At 35.4% G+C, this 21867-nt stretch overlaps 1 protein-coding gene across 3 annotated transcripts in view; it reads left to right on the top strand.

Moving 5' to 3' along the window:
* Positions 1 to 21867, top strand: part of SATB2 (SATB homeobox 2) — a 175204-nt gene that overhangs the window by 83759 nt on the left and 69578 nt on the right. For all 3 annotated transcript variants that reach the window (XM_079135527.1, XM_079135525.1, XM_079135526.1), the window contains one exon: positions 16129 to 16601. In XM_079135527.1, coding sequence (XP_078991653.1) covers positions 16129 to 16601 — 473 coding nt within the window. The remainder of the gene's footprint in view (positions 1 to 16128; positions 16602 to 21867) is intronic.

Below are 21867 nucleotides of genomic sequence, written 5' to 3'. Positions count from 1 at the left end.
ACCATGGCTGATACTCAGTGTAGGAGAATTTCTCAAACTAGCTCACTGATGTCCCAAAGTAAATGCAGACTACATTGTTAAATATGTTTCCTATTATCTGCTAATGTCTGTTTTAATAAAACAGTGGGAACTAAATGGTTTGCTTCTTAATCAAAACCATGATTTCCTAAACATAAGCTATGTGATTCTGTTACAAATTGCCACATATAGATCTCCTAGGTCAATTTTTTTTTCTTTTCTCATAGAAATAAATAAACAGTAAAATAATTATATACTCTGAAAGATCAAAGTAAATATGACTAAAACCTGGCAAAAATAAAAGTCTACTGGAAGGATTTAAAAAAAAAAGATCAGATTGCAAATTCTATAGTTAATGCTTAAATAAATATGAGAAAAATGAACAATCAATAATCTGATATCATTAAAAACAGATGTAAAAACTGTATACAAATGGAATTGTCTAAATTTTGAGGTAAACATTTTAATGTGCATTTTTTGAATTTGTTGTTATTATAGCTAAACTATTTACACTTATTCTTTAAAAAGTCCTAAATTGGTTTGGCTTAGCATGTTAAACTTTATTTTCCCCAGTGATCACAGAAAAGCACATTCTGTTTACCTTTTTTTCTTTAATTTCAAAGACAATCAAGGTTGACACAGACATATTTGAGTTAACATTGACATTTCTTCAGGAGAGATGGTGAGACAGAGATTGTATATTCTGATTTCAGAATCTAAGATCATGAATCTGCTTTCCAGGAGTTTTGCATAGTAAAGGAGATAGAGGGAATAGATGGGGTGGTAGGCTGGCATAGACAGCATTGTCTTTTTAAATTAATACCCATCATTGGGTGTGGGATCACACCCTTGAAATCCCAGCAACTCAGGAGGCTGACATGGGAGAATCGCAAGTTTGAGACCATCCTTAGCAATTTAGCAATGCCCTAGGCAACTGAGTGAGACCCTGCGACCCTGTCTCAAAATAAAAAATTAAAAGGACTTGGGATTTAGCTCAGTGGTAAAGTGCCCCTGGGTTCAGTCCCCAGTACCAAAAATAAATTAAAAATTTTTAAAAACCACCAATCATTGTACTTACCAAAAACAAAAAAATCCAGTTGTTCAATGTTGAGGAAATTTAGTATTGGACATAAAGATAATCCTTAGACATCTAGAAACATTCATGCGATTACAGAATTTTTTTTCTGTAATAACTAATAATTAGCCCTAAATTTCTAATTATTTTCAAGGTCTTAGTATTGTAAGGGATTTAACCCACTGATTTTTACCCACTGTTTTTTGTGTGAACCCTAGAAGTGAACTTGTCCCATCATTTGTATGAAACGAAGAGACATTTATGTATGCAATACCATTACCAAACTCTATGGCAAGCTGCTTTCGCAAGGGAAATAAGAAAAGTACTTAAACAATGATGAGATATGTTTTAAATGTATCCTAATATAAGTAAAATGTATCCTAATATAAGTAAAAAGAAATAATTTTATATTTAAAATGTTTTTCATCTAAAATATTTTATTATTGAAATCAAAGTAAATTATCATCTTTGGTGGGGTCAACCTTAAGTATTTAACATATATCAAGAATTAAAGGGTCATTCAAAGTTCACACAAATACTGGTGATTATCATAAAATTATTTGTGTCATAAAATAGTACCATCAGAATAAATGGCCCTAACCAAACTCTGTATTTTGTCCAGGGTGCAAAATTATTCCCATCACTTTCTTTCTCTCAGTCATTTCTCAAGAACCCCGATTGTGTTTTCTTAATCTTTTTTGTTTACTTGAGCTTATTTTGAAAAAAAAAAAAAAAAATTAAAAATGTGGGAGAAAAGCAGGTTTTAAAAACCAGTGTTACTCTCCTGAGCCTGGTTTATTCTAGTAATCAGTATTTTATCTGACCCTGTCTGATCTAGTCTTGCAAGATCAAACGTCCAGGCCAGCAAGCAGACAGTAAACAAAGCCCATGAAGGGTTTCGGTAAACACAAAGATTAGATGTTGAATGAAAATTAAACTCCTTGAACTAGTCTTCTGTACTAAAGTGGTTAAGTGGGTTGTGATTAAAAGAAATAAGTAATTATGATCATTATAGCTGAAATGATATAATGTTACCACATTTAAAGCACCTCTTGTACCCAAAAATGATTGTGTCATTTACAAAGTGGTGCCTTAGAGTTGAATAGAGAAATCAATGTCTCCTGACCTGGTTCCATAAGGCAGCCCTTGCTTAGCCACGGTGGGATGGGCGGTCAGGACAATGCCTTTAATCAGCTCTCAGTATTTCTGCCTCTGCTGTTGTTTAGCTCTGATGAGGTAAAAGTAACTTACTTTTGTCTACCTAATTCTTGAATCATGAAAGAAATTTGCTTTCACCTTCAGGTCTAAATAAAGGTGTCCTACTAGAAACTTTGTCTGCTCACGGCCTGTATTATTCCTTGCAGAAAGTAATACCAACATCAAGTCCTTTGAATTTTGTATAAATATTTGATTTCACAGCAATAGAAACATCACTTCCACAACCAGCCATTTTCCATCTTGCTGGGTTTCCACCACTTGGAAGAGCCTTGTTCATTTGCCTTGTGACAATCCCTGATATATATTCATTATCCCCTTAGACTGCATGGGCCTCCAAAGAGAAGCTTGTTGGTTGTGTCAGAAAGTGGAAAAATGGTGTGTGAGGAATGCCTTGTGCACTCAGTTCAGATGTGGGTCCCTTCTTTGCTTGGATCTTAAAAAGTTCATTCTATCTTGGTAGTTGCTTCTTTGGCCTTAATGTATTTATTTATAAATGTTCAAAGAAGTGTGAGTAATTGTTTGTTAATGATGTGGTTGGTTGATTAAAATAAATAAACATTATATATATATGCAAATATATATAACTATTTATATTACCATTTTAAATGCATGTTAAATAGAATGGGAAAATGAAGTTTTCTTCCCTCTCTCCCTACCTCCTATCCATCCATTACATATATTTATTATTTGAAAGAAGTATAAGTCTTTGCTTTCTAAAAGGCTATATAGTTTCTATGAAATCACTAATCATAAGACACACATTTTTATCATTTAAAAATAAGTTTGGGCATTCTTTTATATACCTGGCAGGATTCTAAGGGTAGGAATATAGTAGGGGACATTACTTAGGCCTTCCTTAAAAAAAATTAGTTATAATAAAATAAACAATTTTAATTAAACAAACCTTTAGTGAGTGCTTCTGCAGGCTGTGCTAAAAGCAGTGAGAAACAGCCAGAAACATGTAAGACATGATTCCTCCTTCTAACTGTGTTGCTCATTCTAGCTGGAGAAGTAGTCCCATAAATATATAGCTGTGGTATAAACTAGTGCAATGGAAGTTGGGTGTTAGTTTTGCAGGGGGCACAGGTAGTTGGGGAGAGGTAGCAGGTGAGTTATACCTGAAGAATGAGTAGTTGAGTTTTACAAGGAGAAAAAAGAGCATGGCATGTTTAGAGGTTGTCCATTCATCATGATTCCATAATCTTTTCCATTACTATAACAAATGCCTGAGATAATCAACTTAAAAAGAGAAATTGTTTATTTTAGCTCACAGATTAGGAAATTTTAGTCTATGATTAGTTGGCCAATTGCTTTTGGGCCTGTGATGAGGAAGCCCATCATGGCAGAAGTATGTGGTAGAGCAAAACTGCTCACCTTACAGCCACGGAGCAAAAAAGAGAGGAAAAGGAAGGTGCTGGGGTTCCATTATCCCCTTCATGGGCACCCAGCCACACCTTCCATTAGGTTCTTAAAGGCTCCACCACTTCCCAGTAGCACTACTCTGGAGAACCCAAGCCTGCAGCTCATGGACCTTTGTGGGGAGACATTTAAATCCAAACTACAGCAGTTGATGAAAATTAATGATAGAGTATAGCTGGGTGTGCCGGTGGTGAAGGCTATGAGATGATAAGGCCCATGAGTTGAATCTGTAGAGAGTGAGATGTTGTGGAAGCCAAGGGTCCATGCTTCACCAGTGAGGAAGTGTTAGTGAGCATTCAACAGGAGGCAGCTGGAGAGGAGAGCAAAATGCAGGCATGCTGGTGGGAATGGCTTTACTGGGAGCTGCCTCCTTGCTGAGTGGGAACAGGCAAGTGGTGCCTCTAAGAAGGAAGGAAGTGGAAGGAAATGAAGGCAACAGACGCTGACTTAGTGGAGGAGGAAATCTAAAGGAAGCATTAGGTTAGGTGTAGCTGATTCTTAGCAGAAAGGGATTGGAGTCAGTGGTTTTGAAGGGGAGGAGGTGGGCAGGCAAGAGTGCATGGGATGAGGTGGGCAGGCAAGAGTGCATGGGATCAGAGACACAGCTGCACTTTGCTTTGAAGACTGGGGGTCACGATGATTTTGCAGTGAAGGAGAGCTGATTGGGTTGGGGTCTTGGGGAGGATGACACCTGAAATAGACACTGGACAGAGCCTGCGTGGGAAGCAATGAGACAGCACCAGAGAGGTGAATTGAGTGGAACTGGGTAAGGATTTGTAGTGGACCAGGTCTCATTAATTCAGTTTTTCTCTTGCAATATGCATTGAATTTCTCTTACTTTCATATTTCTGTTTGTCCTACTCAAATCAAAACCAGAAACTCAAAAACAAATAGATGTAGTGTTGCCTAAGAATCAACAGAGATGTGGAATGAGAGTTTTTATAGATAGACCAGGAAATGCCCAGCTTAATTTAAAATCTGGCATGATTGTGGGGATATTCTCTTTGGGAGGGGGAACCAGGAAGTTAAAATCGGAGGCATCTCTTGGTTTCTTGATCTTTTACATAAAAATTGTTTTCTTTTTTCCTTCAGGTAATTTACTGAGTTAAAAGCTAGGAGGTACTTTAAACTCCTAAGGTGCTTGAAACTCTTACCCAGAGGGTTCTGATAATGCAAACACTGAGATCACATTGCCTCACAGAGACAGTTGTTTAGCTATTTTCCCAATTGATCAGGCCTTCATTCTGCCCTTTGCAAGAACTTGATGTTATCTGACCTTGTAGTCCCAAACCTTCAGGGAAATGACCTCGACTCTTGAATCATCTGGAGAACGAATCAGACTGGGTTCTAATTGGGCCTCTAAAGCTGTCACCTTCTAAGCTCCATGTACCATAGTAATTTTGATTCTTGGCTATCCTTCTGGCCCAGAAGGTCCCTGAGAAAGCATGGAGTTGAGGGTGCATTCATTTCATATCCTCCAAATTCTTTGTGAACCTGGGACCCTGAATATTGTAGGTACTTTGTAAATATGAATAGAATAGAATTTAATGTAGATGGAATTGAGTGTATACACTTAGAACAGTTTATTTTTGTATATCTTATATTGCATTTAAAATCTTTGCTTTTTTAATTTTGGCAGATGTCCTTAGCAAATTATGAGTCAGAATCATTTTTCCTTTTTTATTAATTAGTTGTTGGGCTAATATTTAATATTAGTCAGTTCCACTGAAAGGGACAGTAATATCTTTATTAAGTACAAATTAGGTACTATTTATGCTAAGGAAAACATCCCTTTGAGATTTTTTCCAGCTAATTTACTTCATGTTTTTTCTAAAAATAGTGGCCTAAAACCTGTAAGTCCTGTAAAATCAGGGAAACTGATCTATGGAAAAAGAATGAATCATAGGTTGATTGTCCTGATTAACTTTGCTCAATAGGTTGAATTAAAGAATTAATATGCATAGAGTGCAAAGTAGCAAGGGAAGAATACAGCTAAACAATAATGTTAAGTTTCTCTAACCTGACTTTTTAAAAAATTATGTGCTAAAGCACCTTAGGAATTATAGCTTCCGATTAAAATGAAGAGAAAAAAAATAAAGATTTCATTAGATGTAAGTAACTTTCACCTATACAGTTAAAGGAATAAAACTGTGCTAAAGTGTTGTTTGCAACCATAAGGGACAATACTGTTGCATGCAGAAGGCAGAGATTGCAGCAGGGTAAAGGTGAACAATGCTCACTTTTTCCATGGAACATAATGGAGCCTATGAGCTTTCATTACCAAAGAAACAGAGGTGTCCCGGTTCCAGTTGCTTTACAGTGGATATATATGTTTGTGTAGAGTTTAATATGATGGAAAAAGGAAGTTGATAATAAGGGGAAAATACACCTAAGAAAACCAGTCATATGGTATTATCACAATGCTGGCTGGTATACCTTCCTTATGGGGCTGTTTTATTAGGCGTTAACAAGTTGGCTCTGAATATCTTGCTCTAGGCAGAGACTTTGCAGGCAAGTTCTCAACCCAGAGACAGATTCTCTTTAACAAATTTAGGGGAAAAAAAGATCTTTAGGTTTGGTAGTCCTGAGAGGCTTATGTCCCCCGCCCTTTCACCCTTCAGCTCTTTTTAGACTCCTAAATACTTTCTTTAATTATATTTAGTGAACTCTTTTGGTAATAGGATTTTTCAGTTGTTTGTGTTAATGGTGGGAGATTTTTACTTGAAAGATACAGCATGTTAGCTCTGGCTTCTGCAATCATGTCTGCCCATGTTTGTGTTGACAAAGAATGGTTTTCATATGATTAATTGATTTCTTACCTACAGTTATTGAGTAGGAGAGAATAAATCACAAGTATTTTTAGTGACTGGATATACTTAATATACAAAAATGTATGCTGTTAGATTTTGTCAGGGACATTAGTGTTATATTTACATTTAAAAATAATTTAGTAATAGGAATAATTTGAAAGACTTCGGAGGGTGGGACAATAAGTTTGTTTAGTGTTAATAGATAGCCTAGCTCAGAGTGAGTCATCAAAATAAACACCAGGTTGAACCATGTGGAATTGCCATTTTTGGGGGTCAAACTTGTTGTAGATTGCCAGTTTCATATAATTCAATCATTGGTGAATTTGTTGGGATTGCCTGAGATTCTCAAGCTATTGCCATGTTCTAGGAGTACGTTTACCACATTTTATTTATCGTTGGCTACCTGTTTTAAAGAAAAACTCTTTATTCATGGAATTTGTAAAGCACTTGCCAAAGCTCTTTGTTGTGTGCTTTGTGTATTTCATCAGTTGTTTGGGATTTTGTGCTGCTGACATTCAGTGTAGGACAAAGCTTTCTTGACAGGTGGGAAAAAATTGTGTGTGTGTGTGTGTATGGGGGGGAGGATATGTGAAAACAAAAACAATTAGTGTATATTTCTGTTAGAGATGAGTATAATGAATTGTTAGTAAACTGATAAAGTAGGTATTTTACTATCAAATAGAAATGCACTTTAAATCATAGGCAGATATTATAGGCCCACAAGCATGAACCAAATAGTTAAATTGTCTGAATCAAAAATATAGATGGAAGATTTTTGTTTTTTTAAAGCTAATATTATCCAGTACTGTATCTCTAAGAGCTGCAATCACTCTTGGCATATAGCAGTTGATTAATAAATATTTTTCATATGAATTATACAAAAATGTGAATAATCCTGTTAGTGATTAGGTGATTCAATTATTGAGAAATCAGTGGTTTTACTACAGTTTAGAATTGACCAACCTTCTCACTTTGTCACATCAGAATGATTCACAAGTGGAAATATATATGTGTGTGTATATATATATTATGTATACATGTGAGCATATGTATGAGTGGAGATCTCAGTTTGAGATCTTACTATTTAGATAACTCATCCATCTATCATATTACACATGCATGTACATATGATATGCTTATGTGTGTGCACACATACAAACAAAAAGCAGAATTGGTCTGCAAGGAAGTCATTTGATCCTGACTCAAACGTTAAACTATTAGTGGCCTTGTATCCCAACTTGGTAAGCTTAGCTTAAGCAGTGGAACACAGGCTTTAGTATCCTAAAAACACAGGTTTATTTCTTTTAATTCTGCGTTTACCTTTAAGGTTTGTGACATCAGTTTTTCTGAACTTCAGCCTCTTCAATAAGGTGGGGATGTTAACAGCTGGGTCATAAAGTTGTTGTAGGAATTAAATAACAACAATGTATAGAAGGGTTAAACTCCCTGCCTTAGCTGTTAGGTAAATGGTAGGGCTTGATGGTTCCCAAAATGCCAATGCCTGTTGAAAGAGGTGTATTAGTTTACAGATATGAAAATTCCTGCACTTAAAGAAAGCTTTTATTTTCTTTTTACTAAAGGCTATTCATTAAGAAGTACTTGTGAAACATTCATGCCCTGAGAGTTTGACTTTGAGTTATGTAGAGAATGATAAAAACAAACCAACCGACCCACCCCAAAAAACCATTTTCATTGGCCAAGTGATTTGTTTTTTCTATTTATAAGGCTAGAGCTAGTAGCCCTATTCATTTTAAATACCCATAAATATTATCTACATTTGACAGATTTTTGACCTTAAGAAGTTTTTTAAACTTCTCTGATGTTGGACAGTTTCATTATCTTTAAAATTGATCTTCAAGGTGTTGGGGCTTGGAGTGGAAGAGCAGGCAGAGAAGGGTAGAGATTTGGAAATCTAAGGCAATCAAATGCTCAAGATTGCTTTTTATGCTCAAAGGTTTGGGTACCTATTCAAAATTAGTGATATGATTGGCAGGTTTCCTACCAAGAGTGCCAAATGCAAACCTGTTGTCTTTCTTACCTCAGTAACCACTTATAGATGACTTTCTGAGGTTGAAGGAGTTACAGAGAACTTCTGCTGTATTTTTTTTTTTATTTTATTTTATTTTTTTTTTGGCTTATATTCTTTTAGCCAGGGTTTCCCAGAGAGGTTCTGGGGAATACTAGAGTGTTATCTTATTAAGGAATCCATTAGCACTCATTCATGCTAATCCGTTTACATTTGCATAAGCGTCTTAATGGCTTAACGAAAAATCCATAGGCCCTGAGATTCTGTAAATTTCTCAGTGCATATAGCCTTTTACCCAATTCATTACTTTCCACACATTATAACTATGGACAAACTCCAGGGACTATTTCATAAAATCTACTATGTTAAGGTTTACATTAAAACATGAGGATCATAGTTTTGGAAACATTAGCTATCTTTTTAGCAGTATTTGATAAACTTGCAAGACCATTAACACTACAACTACTATTGTCATTACCTCCACACAAACTAGTGTTGTGCTTGTTGTAATGCAGATTTTCTCAAAGAGAGATGTCTTAGGAAGTCTTACATTCTTGCTTAAGAATCAAGAAACAAGTATTCCCAGAATTCTTTTGAAAATACTAGCAGTAATGCTGTTGAACATGGTATTTGGTTACTAACCTAGATGGTGACTATAAAACCAATTACAGATAATCCCCAGAATCACCCAATTAGAACCCAGGTGATAGAAATACCTATTTGCTCTTCTTTCCACCTATCCTGTACTGTCTTTCTGTGATTGACATATATTTGTGCCAATTAGATGCTCTTCTTTTTGCTCATAAATCCTCCTCAGAAACTATACTTTGGGGCACTAAAGTCACTAAAGTGACTGGAGTATATTTTATACTGTATATATAAAATATACTGGAGTATATTGTGAGCATTGAAATTTTATTATGTCTACTTTGCATAGCATTGACATTAAATGTTATAAAAATAATGAAATTTAACTGAGGAAAGCACTAAATTGAAGAGGAAAAATAATTTTGTGTGTATGTGTGTGTGTGTGTGTGTGTGTGTACATTTAAAATTAGGGTATTTTTAAGGCCTCCACATTCCCTGGAAAGTCAAAAGCAAGTCATTAAATGTTGCCTTTACAAATACAACAAATGCTTTCCTTCTCTCTGGTGGTTGATATAAATGTAGGGTGTATATATATATATAATCCTCGTTATTTTCAATTATTCATGTTGTTTTGAAACAAAACTATATATTTCTATAAATTTAACTTCAAAAGTTGTTGGAGATATCATTTCAGTTTTTATCTATTCGATTGCCTATTTTCAAAGGTCCACATATGAACTTTTTTTGTGGTGGGTACTAGGGATTATTGAACTCAGAGGCACTCGACCACTGAGCCACATCCCCAGGCCTATTTTGTATTTTGTTTAGAGCAAGGCCTCACTAAGTTGCTTAGTGCCTTGCTTTTACTAAGGCTGCCTTTAAACTCACAATCCTCCTACCTCAGCCTCCTGAGCCTTGTGCACTACCATGCCCAGATCAAATGTGAAATTTCAAACTTTAGAGAAAATGAATAGCAACATGTTCTTGCATGTATCATGAGACATATGATTCCATTTTGATAATGAGATAGTGTAGGGATTTATTTTCAAAAGTGATGATATAACATGGCATAGTTACTTAAACCAGAAGAAAAGTTTGCAATTCCTTAGATGATCTTTTGGGAGACCATAGACATTGGCCAGAATATCTTAATAAAAACTTTTGGAATGTGATGCTTTATCTGTTAATCATAATTATACAAATATTTCTGAAACTTATCACTTCAGCAAAGATCTTTCACAAAATACTACTGATCATCTAAACTTTACTCTTAGAATTCTGAAATAATATTTTTCCAAAGGCAAGAATGAAGCCCAGGGAAGCTCATACATTAAAGTAGGGTTGGCTCTTGAATAGTCTTTTAACACCAGTTCCAATCAATGCTTCTTTGGAAGTTATAGAGAAATTAAAAAAAAAAAAAAATGCTTAGCTACATTTATAATATAGTTAAAATTCAGTAAGATTAAATCTTTAGTGTATTTAGGGATTAGAGAAAAATGGACTATATCAATTGTATCTGGTAAAATCTCAAAAGATAGCAACATTAAAGCAAAGATAATACAGTGTAATGATTCTCAAACTTTAGCATACATAAAAATCACCTGACAGTTAAAAGCATCTGGAATAATCTGAAAGGATAATATAAAAGCAAAGGTGACATAGCACATTGATTCTCAAACTTTAGTGTACCTAAGAATCACTTGGAATCAGCACACATAAGAACCCTAAAAGATTTGGATTTGTGCCCCTTGAGATAGTATTTCTACTTTCTTTCCAGGTGTTACCAACACTGAATGATCACACCTTGAGCATCTCTGATGTAGCACAGACCTGAATTATGCGTGTTGTGGGTTCTAAGTGTTGACTCACATTAAGTCACTTAATCTGTATGATTAATCTCCTTTATGGTAGTAAAAATTATTGATCCACACTTTATATGTGAAAAAACTAAGGCATAGGGATGTTAAGTAACCTGCCAGGGTTACATATCTCCCAAACTGCAGTGCTGGTATTCAAATCCTGGCAGTTCAGCCATGAGTCTCTGTTTGTAGCCATACATCTGTCCTGACAGCTGAAAAGATATTTACCCCAAACTTCAATAAAGAATTTGCAATAAAATGAGTTAAGTGCCAGAATATTCAGAATATTGGCATATAATACTGTGTGTGTGTGTGTGTGTGTGTGTGTGTGTGTTGAAAATGTTTTTGCAATAACTTAAAATATGTAACTATGTATCGGAGATTTGCAATATTTAAAATAAATAGTAGGTTTGATTTCCTGGACAGTAAAATTGTTTGAAATAAATAAAAAAAAAAAAAAAAAGGTTTTTGGATCAAATGTCTTTTTTAATTATAATGCAGATAAATCCCTGAGGATGTGTGTAACTTTGTGAATGACCATCAATCATGGGTATCTGAATAGCTAATGGTCTTAGGGTACTCTTGGTTTCAAGTCTTAGAACTAGGTGGGCTATAGGAGCCCCAGGGAATCTAATACCCGGTTACAAAGCCCCACCTACTTTGAAGGTAAATGGGACAGGAGGGGAGTGGTTAGATAATGTTGGTCCAGTCTCTGCAGTTTTCACACAGACATAGAAAGCTTAAAGCAATCTGGAGGTGCCTTTGGAACTCTGATTTTTGCAGAAGGCGGAACAATCTCCAGATCTAACCATTTGCCTACAAGGCTGCTAGGCTGGGAACCTTTCTCAGAGGCTGGAAGTTGCTACAAAAAGCCTTGCAGCTACTAGGCCTAGAAGCATTGCAGGCCCCCTTTCCTTGAGAGTTTCCCAAGCTGTGTCCTCTCTGGGGACTTTCCAGCACTTTCCACTCCAACTTTCTCCTGCAGGAGTTGGCCACAGCTGAATCAGGCTCACTGTGAATGAAAACGCAGCTCTGATTAAAAGCCCTGGAAGCAGTTGTGTTTTTCATGTTTCTTTCAGCCTGTTGACTTTATTTGGGGTGCTTCCCCTTGTGAATGGGAACATAGCTTTTTATCCTTCAGTGTTTTTGACCATTTCCGATCTATTGCTGAGCATTGCAGGGACTCACTGGGCCTCAGAGCCAGGATACTGTCTTGGTTTAGTTTCAGGCAGAATTAACATGAGGTTTTCCATGACAGTGAAAAAGCAGAAACAAATCCAGGGCTGCAGTGGATTCTGTGCTTCAGCCATGGTGATGACTATCAAATTATTTAGGAAGAAGGAAGTGATAGCGGGGAAAAGAGGAAGAAAAAAAAGAAAAGCAGGAATGGAGGAAGGGAAGGAAGAAAAAGAGGAAAAGAAGTAGTAATGTCCAGGCTTCATTTCAATTGGGGATGGGGAGTCTGGCACATTTTGATGCTTTCTTTCTTCTTTTTATTTTATTTTATTTTATTTTATTTTATTTTTAAGAGCACTGGTATTTCACCTGCTGTAACTTAAGAGGCTAAAAATATCATTCTGATGTTATTTTTATAAGAGTGCCAGCTAGAAATAAATGAGGTGGTTTCTCAGATTAGGCAAAATCTGTGCAAACCATTACTGAAACTGTATGCTGCCTTGTTCAGTGGAGGTGCAGCTTGTTGATGAATATTTGATCCTTAGGCATTCTTAAAGTTGGGATGATGATTTTTTCTCCCTCCTATATATTTTAGAAGTGAAAAACTCTGGCTTTTATTGGTAAAGGTGTCAGGGACTAAAAATCATAAGGGGTGTTGTTAGTCTGTTAGGTGGAATTTTAGAACCTGGTAGCCCATGGACTGGATTTAGTTATCAGAAATGTTTGGCTTGTGTTATACTTTGAAAGTGAATTTACTTGCCAACACATAAAAATTAGAAGAGATCATGTGAAAATTCAAAATTTTCATAAAACTGGAAGAAATGACAATACAAGAAAAGCAAAACTGGCCAAGCTAAGGAAGTAGTTGGTTCCTTTTACTGGTCAGGCTTTCTCTCACTCCCCTTGGTTCCTCTGCAGGCAGTTCTCGGGCTGTTACCTACCTGGATGGGTAGCACTTGCATGCATGCTCCTTTGTTGAGGTTTATGAAGTAGTCAATACTTCATGGTGTTATCACCCATCTCTAAGGATATTTCCACAGCCACAGTTCTTAACTATATTAAGTTAAAAGAACCCAGGAACTTATAAAGATAGGAGTAATTATTATTCATAAGCCTTACTTCATTATTATTCTGAATCTTACTGCACCAGTTCATATAGGTTTCATGGAACTCTGACATTTACCTTTAATTGCATGCACAATTTTGACTAGATCTATGGAATGGAGTTTTTGTTGTTGTGATGTTATTTTAGATATATCTCAAGAATGTAAACTCCCTCAAATGTAATCAAATTTTTGAAAAATGAAAATTTAGAAAATTAGCCTTTGGTCAAAGCATGCATTCTGTAAGAGAAGAGATAGTTCTATGATTTTTAAGTAGCAAACTATTCAACTATGTTATGAAGATATAACATTTTAATATCAAATTCATCTCTTTACTTTGAATTAAAAAACAGGCAAATATAAGTGAATCAAGTGTTTACCTGAAGCCAGGGTTTCTGTCTATAAAGTATGACTTTACTCTGGAAGCAGCTCATGGTTTCTTTACATCTTCTTTCAATAAGGAAATTATAATAGTAATTCTTGTTCAATGAGACTGTATTAGATTACCTTATCTGAAGGCCCCTAACCATTTGCTGGGTTTGGTTTTAAGACTATGTACTTTAAAGTTTAATTAATACAATGATTGGAAAATGTATGCTTTTGGAGGAGAAGATTAAAATAATTTGTTTACCTTGAACCTTAAGAAGAAAAGGTGATATGTAAACTAAATGAATTACACTGAAAGGATTAAGTTAGAAATTGAACCCTAAAAGAATTTTGAGGTAAACTTTTGACTTATTTGGGAGTTCATTGGAAAGTTAAGCAAAAAAGTCAGTTTTTTTTTAAAGGAGGAAAAAGTACTGTATAAATCTAAGTATATTGTGATTCCAAGATATGGGAATTCACCTCTTTCCTCAGTGAGAAATTTTAAATATATAAAACTTTTAGACATGTGGATAAAATGGTCACCTATCTATCTATATTTTTAACATAATTAATTTACTTCCACATACATATTTTAAAATCACATATTACACTAGATAGTAATTTAGAAATACTAGTTTTTTTTCACCCTTACAGTTCATTGATTGATTTTATTCAAATTCTTCACTTGTGATATGGCACCAGTGTTTTGTCATTACTGAATCTTCTGTTTTGAGTCATCTCACCCATTTTTTCCAGCACACATAATTTCTGCCTAAATATTTTGAACCTCAGTACATTTTTTTATTTTGGAAAAATACTATTCTGTCACTAGAAACTGTGCCAAACTGCAAATGCCATTTGCATAATAGAGGGACAGTTACTTTTAAAAAGTTTGTCCTGCAGGTGAATCCTTTTGATATTCTGCATGTAACCACCCAAAACATTGCCTCTTAAGGTTATCTTTAATAGTCTTTTGTATAATCATATCTGACATTTGGAATTGTAAGAAATAATAACTATTGAAATTTGCTCTCAAAAACAGATTTGGTTAGATTACACATATAAGCACTTAACACCAATGATAATGGCATTGTTATAGCCCAACATTTTCTCCAAATAAAACTTTATATTAGACAATAAAATAGTAATATAGCACTTAGATAAGGATTTTACTAGGAAGTGACCCTGTTGTCCTGAGAAGTAAACTTGGGGGAAGAAAATAATTGGCTTATATTTGTACATCCATGATACATTATTTTGTGTTTTCTTTTCCAAGATTAATCTTTAAATATTTAGAAAAGTATAATAACATGTAATAGATAACCAGAAGAAGGGGAGAAACTTATTGATTTAATTTTTACTGTAAGACTTTATTTATTTTTATTAGAGCTTTATAGTTACAACTAGTTGTTGGGTTAATCATGACAAATTTGTACATGCATGAAAATTGATTTCAGTTCATGATCCCCCTCTCTTCCCTCCCAGTGTTCTCTCCCATCCTCCTCCCTGCTCCTAATCTCCTTCCTCTACTCTACTAGACTTCCTTTTCCTGTTAATTTATATTTGATTGGTTCTTTATGTTAGCCTATCCTTCCCTCCCCTTTTCTTTATTTTACTCTAGCTTCTGCATATGAGAGTAAACATTTGACCTTTGAGTTTCTGAGTTTGTCTTATTTCACTTGGCACAGTCTTGGGAGAACCTTATTGAATGACAAGTCAAGGTGCTATTATTAATCTTGTGAAATTTCTTTCTTAATCTCAGTGCATATCACAATCGCAGAAAAATTCCTTTCTTAAAGAAACATTCCTATAAAAACAATAGCAAATGAGGTAAATGGGTTTACTATACAGTAGACATTTTCTATGAAAATATTCATAGTTGTATAACAGTATTTGAGATTTTTATTACAAGATAATTGAGAAAAGATTTTTGTTCTTGTCATTCCTGGGAACTGTGTACTATACCATTGATCATGAATTACAAAAGATAAGAATAACTAGTTATTTATGACTGAGAATTGGGAGGGAGGGAGACAATAGAACTTGGGAATATGAGAGAATTTAGGATTTAAAATGGCTAATGGTTTCTGTCTTGGATATTCAATTAAGTGCTTACTTTTGAAGCTTTAAGAAAGTTAAAGTAACAAATATTTTTACTTTCATATCTTCTATGAAAAAAATCAATTATTGTAGCACTTTGCTGGAAAAAAAAATACTTTTACTCTAGAGCCTCCAGCTTTTTTTTTTTTTTTTTTTTTTTTTTTTTTGCGGTGCTGGGGATTGAAACCAGGGCCTTGTGCTTGCAAGACAACCACTCTACCAATTGAGCTATATTCCCAGCCCAAGCTTCCAGCTTTGAATAAATGTTTGTATCATGAATGTATCAAAATATGATAGTTCAATACTCCATATATTTACAATAAGTTTAACAACGCAAGTAACATGAATTATCACTTTTATTTCTTAACAGTGGAAAGAGTGGAACGAGAAAACCTTTCAGACTATTGTGTTCTGGGCCAGCGTCCAATGCATTTACCAAATATGAACCAGCTGGCATCCCTGGGGAAAACCAACGAACAGTCTCCTCATAGCCAAATCCACCACAGTACTCCAATCCGAAATCAAGTGCCCGCATTACAGCCCATCATGAGCCCTGGTCTTCTTTCCCCACAGCTCAGTCCACAACTTGTCAGGCAACAAATAGCCATGGCCCATCTGATAAACCAACAGATTGCAGTTAGTCGGCTCCTGGCTCACCAGCATCCTCAAGCCATCAACCAGCAGTTCCTGAACCATCCACCAATTCCTAGAGCAGTTAAGCCAGAGCCAACCAACTCTTCTGTGGAAGTCTCTCCAGATATCTACCAGCAAGTCAGAGATGAGCTGAAGAGGGCCAGTGTGTCCCAAGCTGTCTTTGCAAGAGTGGCATTCAACCGCACACAGGTACAGTTAACATTCATCATAATTGTTGGTTAAGAATAATACTAGGAATAGATTTGTGAGGTATCTTAATTCTTTATCTCTTTATATGCATATCAGAGTGCATATAATTTTGTTAATATTCCTTTGGTCTTGAAATATCACCATTGATCCATGCATGGCCTTAATTAATTAATTTCAGTACTGTAATGAACATCTGTGAACTTACTGTGAATCTACTACCCTTCTGAGGACCCAGAATATTCCTAATGACTTGGGTCTATGTTTATTCTCCTCCTTGCCTCTCCATCTACTTACTTGTCCCTGTACATAACCTTGATCTTGAATTCTGTGATTATTATTCCCTTGTTTTTAGATGAATTGTAAAACTATTTATGCATGTCTAATCTATTATTTATCTTCTGTTGAATTTTATAAAAAGAGTATCATTATGTCATAATTTCTCTAATTTTTATAAACCCTTCAAAATGTGCAAGTTAGATTTAAGATACTGATAATAGATTATTTGCCCCATATTTTTTAATGTCTTAGAAGGATATATGACAATATAATATTAAATGATAAAAGGTAAACAATTTACTCATACATATCTTGTCTTATTGAGAGCTGTTTATTTGAAAGATTGTTTTTAATCTGAGGTTCTTAATTATTCTTTACCTCTTCAAAAATTTTATGCATTTCAGAACACATATAATTTGATAAATTATCCTTTGGTCATGAAATACTGTCCCAATTGTTCCATGCATTAAAATCACCTGGAGGGCTGTTAAAACACATTTACAGGCCCACTCCAGGGTTTCTAATTCAGTTAAGTCTGTGGTAGGACCCCTGCCACATTTTTATTTCTAATAGGGTCCAAGGTGATACTGATGCTACTAGCTTAGGAGCCTCACTTTGAAAACAACTAATCTAACCTGTACATGAGTAATGAAAAAGTAAAAGTGCTCAGCCTCAGACACCTACTTGTTTAATAGGACAAAATGTAACCAGATAGCTATATAAAATGTAAAGTATGTCAAACAACATGTACGTCAAACAGGATTGAGTAAGCCAAGACCACAGTAGGGGATTCATGGTGAGTCGGGGTTGAGAAATACTTCTAGGATTCCAGAACAAATGTAATAAGTCTTCAAGAACACTGTAGGCTAAAGTTTAGCCACCCTACTAAATGTGAGGCAGCAAGCTTCTTTCTGTGCAGATATAAAGATAAAAAAGATCATGGCTGAACACATGTAAACAACTTTCTCGAGTATTAGATTGCTGGGGTGTTATATCTTGAAAAATAAATGCAATTTAATAGGCAAAGATGGAGAAGAAGAGTATTTAAGCTAAGGAGATTCATGAGAAAATGTTGAGTCAACAAATATGGGAATGGGGGTGGGGAGTGAGAGAAGAATGGGGGAACTTTAGATTATGTAGAAGGAAATGAGAGGAAGGGAGTATGAAAGATGGTGGAATGAGACAGACATCATTACCCTATGTACATGTATGATTACATGAATGGTATGAATCTACATCATGCACATCCACAGAAATGAAATGATGTACCCCTTTTGTATACAATGAATCACAATGCAGTCTGTAAAAAATTAAAAGATAAATAAAAAATTTTTAAAAATGTGAGAATAGTTGATAGTTTATAATAAAGATAGATTATAAAACTTAAAGATGGTGAGGGGAACAGGGTCATACTAAGAACTTTGATCTTTAGGAACTTAAAACTCTTGAAGGTATTATGTAGGAGTATTCTATGATACAGTAACCAGAATTAGATCTTGGGAAGGTTTTTTTTCCCCTCCTTTCTTATGAGAACAAGATGATAGGAATATCATTTAGAAGGCTGCCATTAAGTGTCCAACTGAAATGTGGGGAAGTTTTGAGTTAGGCTGGTGGCAGTGGAGTAGAGTTGAGAGTCAAGACATTGTGGAAATAAAATTCACAGAAAGTGTGTGAATGGGTAAAGAGGGAAGGAGTAGTGATAATGCCAAAGTTGGAGCCTGGTGACTGAGAATAAAGGTGTAGTATTAAGAGAATTTAGAAGGACATTGAAAGATTGGTTGGAGTAAGGTGATTGTTTTGAATTGGGTTATTTTGACTTTAAAATGTTAGCAGACTTCTGAAGGTTTGCAACAGTCCTTGAAAATGGGAGTTTAGAGCTAATAAGAGTTTTCAGGGGTAGAGTAAGAAAGTAGAAGAATTTCCACAAAACCCAGAATTTAAGGAATCAGGAGACGGAAGGGGGAGACCTATCACCAACAAACAGCACCAATAAGAGAGACAGAAGAAATGCCAGCAGATCTGGGGCAGGTGGAGGTTGAATGGGGGGGTTAGTGATGAGAGCAGAGAACACATAAGTAGAGTTTCCAGGAGACTGTTCATGTGTGGAAAGTCCATAAAGGAGAAGCTCAAAACAGCTCCATAAGGTTTGACCATTGGTTGGGAGAAGTCTTTGGCAAATTTCACAATATAGCTTCCTGACAGTAATAGAGAAAGGAACCCAGATTTAGGAGTCAAGGAGTAACTGCGTGTTGAGGATATAGAAGCAGACTACATTTTCTAAAATTTGGTGTTGCAAAGGCGACTAAAAGCAGGTGGACAGCTTGAAAAAAGTCAATTTGAGATCAAAGTATTTGTGGGGTAGTTTGGGTCTTGGTTGAATTTGCATGAAGTAGTGATGGACCCCGAAATTGTGGCTGGGTAACAATGTCCAGCAATGCTGGAACTGCTGGACTGGGAACAAGGAAGAAACAGGGATAGTTTGAGGTTTGATACTGACATTTTAGGTACGCGGGGGGGGGAGGGGGGACAAAGAGTGGTGAAATCTCTTGCTCCTTTGTCTCTTAGCTAATTTATGCATTCTATCAGTGACAGACAGTTCACTTCACTTGAAAATGAGTTCAGAGCTTTGGGAGAGCCATGAATGTTCCAAACATTGCTCTATCACTTTACTCATGTGAGTTAAAGTGCTTAGACTACAGCACTTGTGTGTCTACAGTTTTCTCTGGACTGGGTTTATGAAAGACTCTGGTCATTTGGAGCAAGTCTGTTGCAAACTATGGCAAAATACAAATCGGAAGGACACATCTTTTGACTGTATTTTGCAGTTCTTTCTGTGTGTGTGTTCTTTCATTTATCATTCATGTGCATGAATAGGCATTTCATGCCTAGCCAACATTTTATTGCCTGGTTATGTATACAGCTCCTTTGACTAAGGATAAAATTGAAAGCATGGTTGTATTACTTTGGATTTTAGAAGCAAATACAGTATATATTTTATCCAAATAGCATGAAGCATGAGAGAAGACTCACAATGAGGCAAGACCAAAGACAGACAATTTTGGTGAGAGGGTATGCTTGGCCAAAGCACTGGACTCCTGGAGGTCTGTCTGTCTTCTGCATAGTCCATTTTGTCTCTTTTTATGGATTAATGATTTTTCTTTGGCATTGCCATCTTTGAAGTGCCAAGTTATAAAATGTCTAATTGAAGCATGGAACACATTTTATTATTTTCCTCCTTCCATTAAATTTGCAAGATGGCTACACCCAGAAAGAAACATTCACTTTCAATCAACATGAGCTTGAGTTCCTGGGCCAGCCTTGAGGATATCAAATGGAAACTGCATAGGAATGTATGAGTATTTCCTTTTAAAATTCTGCTTTTAATTTGGGAAAGCTTTTCATCCCTCTGGGATCATAACCTGTTGTGTATAAAGCCCAGCCTAATCAAGGTAGATGGTATTGACAGAATGACATAGTTTGAACTTGAGCAGGAGGTCAGCAGGCAGATTGTTTTTGCTATGTGTACTGTAGTCACTAACAGCAAGATTGGGCAGCTGGTTTTACCAGAAGCATTGTTAAATGGAATATATGGTGTACTATGTCCCACGAAACCAACCGTGCATTTTTCAAATGGTGAAGCGTTTTTGAGTAGACTCAGACATTTATGAGTGATATAATAATTTCCCAGTTTTAATAAAAAATTAATGTTACAGATAACATAGATGAGTTGTTAATCTTGGGATAGAAAAGAATCTTAACTTTTTTTTGCTCAAAGCATTACAATCAGATTTTTACACTCATTCGATGGACACCTAAAGCTGATATCAGATTTAGACTTAGTTGCTTTACTAATATGTAGCACATCCACATATGCTTGAATGTTTTCCATAAATAGTTCATGATCTTTAGTACTAATTTATTATAAAATTCAATAAGAAAGCAAATAAATACATTTTATCACCCTATAGTTAGTCCCTGAATGTGTACTTGGTGATTTTCACCAAGAAGAAATCTAGCTTGTATATGTGTATATAAACTAAAATCATATGCAAATATTTATAAATACAACTAGAATTGGAAACAAAATACCTTATCTGCCTTATTTCTCATGTTTAAGAATTCTAGATGAAAAATTAAAATTCATAATAAATAGCATTTGAAAATGCCAGCTTTTCACAGAACTAGTTGCTATATATGGCAGAATCATTGCCATAGTACCATTTGATGAGGTAAAATAACATTAAGTACTATATTTCCAAAAGCTTGTTTTTACTGAATTTTAATAAATATGTCTTTAAAAAGCATAAAGTGAATTTGTTTAATGAAATGGTGTCCCACCCATGCTTCATGACAAGGTCATGGCCACTGCTAGAGTCAGAGACAAATTTTGGGTAATCTGATTCTTTTATTACTGTGGGTTATTTTTTCTTACTTTTCTCTGTTAACAAAAACATTTACTGTCTATGCTAAGAACATAAAAATTATGCCACTTGTTCTGAGCAAGAGATATAGCTTCATGACTTTATTTGAAGTCATGGAATGCTGGGATGTGTACTCTCGTGTGGGCATGAGAAATAATGTAATTCTGGTTTCTGGTGTGGAGTGCTGCAAAGCACCACATCTTTACAAGTCTTTTTAAAAAAAAATGTTAGCCTGACTTTTCATGCCATGGCAAACAGGACCCCAGGAGAACAGTAAGGTGAAAGTGATAAGGTGTTTTCTGAGCTGGTCATTAATATTCAGGCAGTCCTATGATTCATTTCTAAGCACTTTCATGTGTGGTCACTAAGCGAGATGCTATGGTTGTACAACAAAGGAGGCTGAAGTGCACAACATCCCTGCTCTGTTTTTGATGCCCTACCCTAAGCTTTCACTTCTGAAAGCTTCTATCTGTTCTTGGGCATTTCATTTAAAGGACTTTCCTTGGATAACTTGATTTTGCTTTGCTCACACTGGCAGAGAGCTGGAAATGCTTAGTTAGACAGTGGTC

This window comes from Sciurus vulgaris (genome assembly GCF_902686455.1).
Source record: "Sciurus vulgaris genome assembly, chromosome: 3".
Classification (NCBI taxonomy): Eukaryota; Metazoa; Chordata; class Mammalia; order Rodentia; family Sciuridae; genus Sciurus; species Sciurus vulgaris.
Note: the sequence above shows the minus strand (reverse complement) of the source record. Positions and strands in the feature narration are given on the sequence as shown.